The following is a 7,335-nucleotide window of genomic DNA, read 5'->3' as shown; positions in this document are numbered from 1 at the left end:
TGTCCGTTTTAGATAATGGTGATATTATCTATATGCATGCATCGGCAAACACATTAAAACCACTGGATGCTATTTACCATTGTGCACTCAGGTTTATCACGGGTGATAGTTACAAAACTCATCACTGTTTCCTATATCAACATGTGGGTTGGGCCTCTCTATCTGTGAGGCGAGAGCAACATGCTTTCTTGTTTATTTATAAAGCACTTCTTTTAAAACTACCTCCATATATATCATCATTAATTTCCACTAGATATACTAATTTTAAAACCAGATCACAGATGTGGATTACATTAGAGACTCCTGTGGTCTCCACAGAGTTGGGTAGGACTGCCTTCAGTTCCTTTGCACCTTATTTATGGAACAAGAGAGCATGTGGTCCTCTGTAGCTCAGCTGGTAGAGCACAGTGCTTGTAATGCCAAGGTAGTGGGTTCGATCACCAGGACCACCCATACACAAAAATGTATGCACGCATGACTGTAAGTCGCTTTGGATAAAAGCGTCTGCTAAATGGCATATTATTATTATATTATTAACAAACTGCAGATCCAACTTAAGTTAGACACTCTGGTGTCCCTTGCCCATTTTAAAAATGTTATGGAGGATCAATATGATGTTGTCTGTGATTGTTTCTGTTGAATTGTGTTTTTGTTTTGTATGTTTGAAATGTTCTTGTCTGTATGTCTAAAACTGTACATGTCAACATGTTTACACAGGGCACAGCCATTAAAGAGATCCAGGTCTCAGTCTGTTTTTCCCTGTTAAAATAAAGATAAAAAAATAATAATAATATACAAGTTTCTCTCCTCTTACCTGAAGCAGACAACCCAAGGCTGGGTCTCAGAGAGGACGCAAGATGGCGGCTTAGAATACTGGAGGCCATGCTCCTCAGCTACCACTGTAGCTGTAGCAAGAATGAAGAATGCAACCAAAAAATAGTTGATTTTCATATTTTCTTGACACATAAATACCAATAAAAAAAATACCAATATTTTATAGGTTATCACACAACAGTATAGTCTTCAAAATTGAATATTCATATCAAATGATGCTGGTTGACTTGACACACATAAAAATGCTCACTAGTTTAAAATGTAACGGAAACACTCACTGTGTGGAAGTGTGAAAATGTGATGGAGGTGGAACCACAAGACTGTATGCCATCGTCCTTACTCCACAGCAGTCTTTTATATCTCAACCACAGCCATTTAGAGAAGTGGGTGTGGAGGTGGGGGACAAATGCTGAATCATCCGGTATACCACACACCACTATCATTGACTAGTAATGTTTTCCTTCCAAGACTGCTCTCCTGGACAGTACAGGGTCAGGTCAGGCCATGACAGTAATTATTGCAGACACAGGATGGATCAAAATAGGTCGGTTTTAGATTAACTTATTTTTATAAGAGGACTTCTATGACAGGTGAGGGTGGGTGGGTTTCATGTAATCATTAATTGCTGAGGTCAAGATTCTTACATCCAGAAATGTTCAGTTTTCCTAAATTTCAAACGTTAAGCATACCTGTTGGTAGACATTGGAACGACAGATTAATTTGGATTAACATGATTAATTTGGATTATTATTATGGCATGAAAACTCACCATTGAGACGTAACTGTGACTTTAACTTATCTTTATTAAGGCATTATAGACAAAAACCTTCCCCGGCTAAAGCTTCTATGTGTAGTACATTCTTGTCTACAGTTTGACATAGGCAACATTCCCATTACATCTCTTGGAATACAAAAGCGTGATAAAACACATTTGTCAACATGTTTTTTTTTATCAGCATTGCATACAGAGGACAGGTATTGAAATTACATAATTACAAGATTAAAATCTTTGCAACATTTACAGCATAAATACAGTGGGGGAAAAAAGTATTTAGTCAGCCACCAACTGTGCAAGTTCTCCCACTTAAAAAGATGAGAGAGGCCTGTAATTTTCATCATAGGTACACGTCAACTATGACAGACAAATTGAGAAAAAGAAATCCAGAAAATCACATTGTAGGATTTTTTATGAATTTATTTGCAAATTATGGTGGAAAATAAGTATTTGGTCACCTACAAACAAGCAAGATTTCTGGCTCTCACAGACCTGTAACTTCTTCTTTAAGAGGCTCCTCTGTCCTCCACTCGTTACCTGTATTAATGGCACCTGTTTGAACTTGTTATCAGTATAAAAGACACCTGTCCACAACCTCAAACAGTCACACTCCAAACTCCACTATGGCCAAGACCAAAGAGCTGTCAAAGGACACCAGAAACAAAATTGTAGACCTGCACCAGGCTGGGAAGACTGAATCTGCAATAGGTAAGCAGCTTGGTTTGAAGAAATCAACTGTGGGAGCAATTATTAGGAAATGGAAGACATACAAGACCACTGATAATCTCCCTCGATCTGGGACTCCACGCAAGATCTCACCCCGTGGGGTCAAAATGATCACAAGAACGGTGAGAAAAAATCCCAGAACCACACGGGGGGACCTAGTGAATGACCTGCAGAGAGCTGGGACCAAAGTAACAAAGCCTACCATCAGTAACACACTACGCCGCCAGGGACTCAAATCTTGCAGTGCAGACGTGTCCCCCTGCTTAAGCCAGTACATGTCCAGGCCCGTCTGAAGTTTGCTAGAGTGCATTTGGATGATCCAGAAGAGGATTGGGAGAATGTCATATGGTCAGATGAAACCAAAATATAACTTTTTGGTAAAAACTCAACTCGTCCTGTTTGGAGGACAAAGAATGCTGAGTTGCATCTAAAGAACACCATAACTACTGTGAAGCATGGGGGTGGAAACATCATGCTTTGGGGCTGTTTTTCTGCAAAGGGACCAGGACGACTGATCCGTGTAAAGGAAAGAATGAATGGGGCCATGTATCGTGAGATTTTGAGTGAAAACCTCCTTCCATCAGCAAGGGCATTGAAGATGAAACGTGGCTGGGTCTTTCAGCATGACAATGATCCCAAACACACCGCCCGGGCAACGAAGGAGTGGCTTCGTAAGAAGCATTTCAAGGTCCTGGAGTGGCCTAGCCAGTCTCCAGATCTCAACCCCATAGAAAATCTTTGGAGGGAGTTGAAAGTCCGTGTTGCCCAGCGACAGCCCCAAAACATCACTGCTCTAGAGGAGATCTGCATGGAGGAATGGGCCAAAATACCAGCAACAGTGTGTGAAAACCTTGTGAAGACTTACAGAAAACGTTTGACCTGTGTCATTGCCAACAAAGGGTATATAACAAAGTATTGAGAAACGTTTGTTATTGACCAAATACTTATTTTCCACCATAATTTGCAAATAAATTCATTAAAAATCCTACAATGTGATTTTCTGAAGAAAAAAAATCTCATTTTGTCTGTCATAGTTGACGTATACCTATGATGAAAATTACAGGCCTCTCTCATCTTTTTAACTTGCACAATTGGTGGCTGACTAAGTACAGTATAGTTTAAATACACACTTACAGACATAAATGAAACTTGAACAATGTAACTTTTCAGAGTTGATACGCAGAATAATGCAGATGATAAGTACTGAAGAGGACATTATGAATAAGATAATCTGCAAGTAGGCAGTGAAAAGATTCATAAAAGACTGGTTCATACCCCACAAGGTTACAGTAACATAATTACTACAACAACCAGGTGGTATCAACACAGCAACGAAGGGAGTGAGAGAAACAAAGGCTGAAAAGGATTGAGGGAGGTTCCTAAATGTAGACAAAGCTTGGCCATTCTCCTCCAAAAGTCCACCCTTTCCTTGTTGAGTCTTCCGTCCTTTAAAACATACGATTGGCTGAATCTGTCCGTGATAGATCACATGAGGTACCAGGCAGCCAATCCGGCGACAGCAGCCGCCCAGCTGGCCAGAACCATCTGACCAGCAGGATGCCTCAGCAGCAGCATGGCTAACTGACAGGCAAAGTTAGTGTTGCCACTGGCCACTAGAGAGCGAGAGGAGGAAGAGGAGGAAGAGGAGGGGGAGGAGGGGGAGGAGAAGAAAGAGAAGGATAATAATTCAGTCGTACATATTTTAATGTCTATGACCAATATTGAGTGAAAGTTGGCATTGTGACTTCATTCTGTTACTACTGTTAGTACCAAATGTGTTGTCATATGACTTGACATGTCTAATTGATGCCAAACACAGAAAAAGGAGATCTTAAAGTGTGAGAAGTTCCGGCAGGCAGTTTACCCATTTTGGCAGCGTAGTAAGGGCACTTGTTAACGTCTCCGACCATGTCCCCATGACCATGTCCTGGGAACCCTGCGTCCAACACCTCCTCCTTGATGTTCTTCCCTACCTCCTCCAGCTCTGTGAACACCTGGGGACAGGTAAATATCCAACAACATTAAATCAGCATCACACGACAAATCCCGGCATACATTTTATGAGTGTGATGTTTAAAAGGACTAACCATGTTCCCAAACCCTTTCACATAATTTATATTACCCTTATCAAGTGTTATGGCTTCATATCAGTGTTCTTCAAGCTCAAAACAGCTGTTACGTTAACCACAAGACAGCTGTTAGGATACCTAACATATGTCAGTACTATATGTGGTAGATCACTACTAGCATCATGAAATCATAGCCTGATCCACCATCCTGACTAAACCGTGTGAAGCTAAACAGAATGTAAGTTTGCGAGATCAGACTGGTCGAACGAGGCTAATGAAATCCACCCTAATCAATAATATCTTACCTCCATGTTGAACTTGAAGGCCAGGTTAGACTCGGCTATGATCCTCTCCTTGGTCTCCTGGTCCATCTCCAGCTCGTTCATTCTGCTCCTGTACAGCTGTTTAAAGGCCTTGGCGCTGTGGATGCCCTCAAACTGGTAGAAGTGCAGCCCCTCGCCACTAGAGGGCAGCTTCAGCGCCCGCTGTGCCACCTTCATTAGAATAGGGTTAATTAGAATGAATGAATTAGAATCAATTGGAAAATGCTTACACTGATATGTTTAAAATGTTTTTATTATTTTAAAGATGAACTGAAATCATGTTTTGTTGAGTATAAACCTTATCTCAAAGCTAATACAATGTCATATAAACGTTATTGTGGACTGCAATTCAGTTTCTGTGTTGTAAACTGCCCAAGTGCATCATTGTGGCAGTTGTATCGATATAAGTGTGAAATAAACAATTTTATGTACCTTCTTAAGGATCTGACCCCCAGAGAGGTCACCCATGTAGCGGGTGTAGGAGTGGGCCACCAGCAGGACCGGGTATTCACGTCCCACTTCGTGGATGCGGTCTACGTATGGCTGGGTGCCCGGGGAGCAGGTGACCTGGTTCAATCAATCAATAATTCACTTAATCAATCAAAGTTACCCAGCCTAGACCCCAATGAGCAAGCAGAAGCAGAAGCAGAGGCACATAGGCTAGAAATAAACTCCCTAGAAGGAAGAAACCGAAGACTGATTCACACTATAAGGTCAAACCAAGTCAAGCCGAGCTGTACTGGGTTGGCCTGGTTACACGTCCACCATAGTTACTGTAACTGTGCACTACCAGCACAGTGCGGTTCGGGTCAGCCCTATAGTGTGAACCAGGCACCAGATAGGAACCTGGCTCAGAGGGGTGACCGGGGCCCGCCCTCTTCTGGCTGCACCTGGTTCTCCCAGTCTTCTCCATAGAAGTACTCCAGGTCTTGGGCCAGAGCCTCACGTCGGTGCAGCTCAGTGGGGAAGTAGATGGGGGCAAACTGGGGGTGGTCCCTGTTCCTCTCTATCTCCTCCTCCATGGCAGTATACACAAAGTAGAGGGCAGCTGTGCCCCGCTGGAGAGAGGAGTGGAGTGGAGGGGGAGAGAGAGGGAGATAGAGAGGGTAGGAGAGAGAGAGAGAGAGGTGAACTATTAACTCACAGGAAGAGAGAAACGCAGGTCATATTCAGTTCAGTTCTAGTCTATTCAGGAATAGAACTGACTAAGGCATCAAGTGAAATATGCTAATATTACATATACAGTAGCACTATTTCAATGCTGCGTTCTAATCCAACTCAACCAATTGACTGAATAAATGAATAGTTTAAATGAATTTGAGCAGGGGTCAATGTGTAAGATGGTTTGTCTGGGCCTGTCAGTTAACCCATTCTTGCCCAGCCCTACAGACTGACCTTAAACAGTTCTCTTTGGATGCGTCCCCTGAGGAAGTCTTTCACAAACTGGCAGTTCTCTGCTCTGTCGTGGGACTCCTTTGTTCCCTCTGCTAGCAACTCTGACAGGTCATCTGGACTGGGGAGGTGAAGAACCGATGGAGGAACAACAGACAGTCACATAGTAAAAAATATGAAATCATTCACAGGTAAAGACATGCAAGCTGACACTCTTGGTCATAAAATAATGAAGTACTATATCACTATGCAGGTTGGGGAAGACATGGAGTGAAACAGATACAAAGAACAGGTGAAAACTATTCACTGCTAAGAGCATGCAAACATAGCCTATGTTTATATACCATCATGCCAACTCCTTGTTACTCATTATCATACCAACTCCTTGTTACTCATTATCATACCAACTCCTTGTTACTCATTATCATACCAACTCCTTGTTACTCATTATCATACCAACTCCTTGTTACTCATTATCATACCAACTCATTGTTACTCATTATCATACCAACTCCTTGTTACTCATTATCATACCAACTCCTTGTTACTCATTATCATACCAACTCCTTGTTACTCATTATCATACCAACTCCTTGTTACTCATTATCATACCAAACTTCCAATTGTTGTTATTAGGGCCCCAAGTTTTCCCTGACCACCTAATAATAATAATAATAATATGCCATTTAGCAGACGCTTTTTATCCAAAGCCACTTACAGTCATGCGTGCATACATATTTTTTTTTGTGTATGGGTGGTCCCGGGGATCGAACCCACTACCTTGGCGTTACAAGCGCCGTGCTCTACCAGCTGAGCTACAGAGGACCTCACCAATAACCCTAAATCATTATGCATAATTTGACATTGAATAGATTAAAAGGGGTGATAGGCAATCCTAATCAATAGGCTACTACTCCTCAGTACCTGAGATCGTCCTCCTCATCCTCTACTTCAGTGATGATCTCCCCCCCCCCATTCGTCACACCGTTGGTCTTTGTCGGTTCTGGTACATTCTCTGCAGGCATCTTGCTGGTCTGTCTGTCTGGCTATCTGTCTGGTATGCTGTCCGTCCGTCTGGCTTGTTGGTTGGCAGTCCGCCTGACTACCTGTCTGGCTGGTAAGCTGTCCGTCTGTCTGGCTGGCTGGCTGGCTGGCTGGCTGGTTGGCTGTCTGTCTGGTTGGTTGGCCGTCCGTCCGTCCGTCCGTCCGTCTGTCT

The 7,335-nt window shown here is 42.6% G+C and overlaps 1 protein-coding gene across 1 annotated transcript; it reads right to left on the bottom strand.

Moving 5' to 3' along the window:
* Positions 1-3,747: 3,747 nt before the first annotated feature.
* On the bottom strand, positions 3,748-7,335 carry LOC311119131 (heme oxygenase 2-like). The gene is made up of 7 exons (XM_084193878.1): positions 7,044-7,335; positions 6,123-6,240; positions 5,618-5,785; positions 5,160-5,294; positions 4,710-4,898; positions 4,200-4,329; positions 3,748-3,948 (listed from the first exon to the last, which is right to left on the bottom strand). The coding sequence occupies exons 1-7, from the start codon at positions 7,142-7,144 to the stop codon at positions 3,821-3,823; spliced, it is 969 nt and encodes a 322-aa protein (XP_084050004.1). The 5' UTR covers positions 7,145-7,335; the 3' UTR covers positions 3,748-3,820.

Source organism: Coregonus lavaretus, assembly GCF_964263955.1.
Source record: "Coregonus lavaretus genome assembly, contig: HAP1_SCAFFOLD_408, whole genome shotgun sequence".
NCBI classification, from domain to species: domain Eukaryota; kingdom Metazoa; phylum Chordata; class Actinopteri; order Salmoniformes; family Salmonidae; genus Coregonus; species Coregonus lavaretus.
This window is presented reverse-complemented; position numbering and strand designations above follow the sequence as displayed.

Bases quoted from the DNA above. Each gene is read 5' to 3' on its own strand.
- LOC311119131 (XM_084193878.1), bottom strand. From the start codon at position 7,144: ATGCCTGCAGAGAATGTACCAGAACCGACAAAGACCAACGGTGTGACG. The intron at 4,899-5,159 runs GTACATAAAATT...ATTCTAATGAAG, and splicing joins GGGGTCAGATCCTTAAGAAG to GTGGCACAGCGGGCGCTGAA. The intron at 4,330-4,709 runs GTAAGATATTAT...ACCTGTCCCCAG, and splicing joins CCTTCAAGTTCAACATGGAG to GTGTTCACAGAGCTGGAGGA.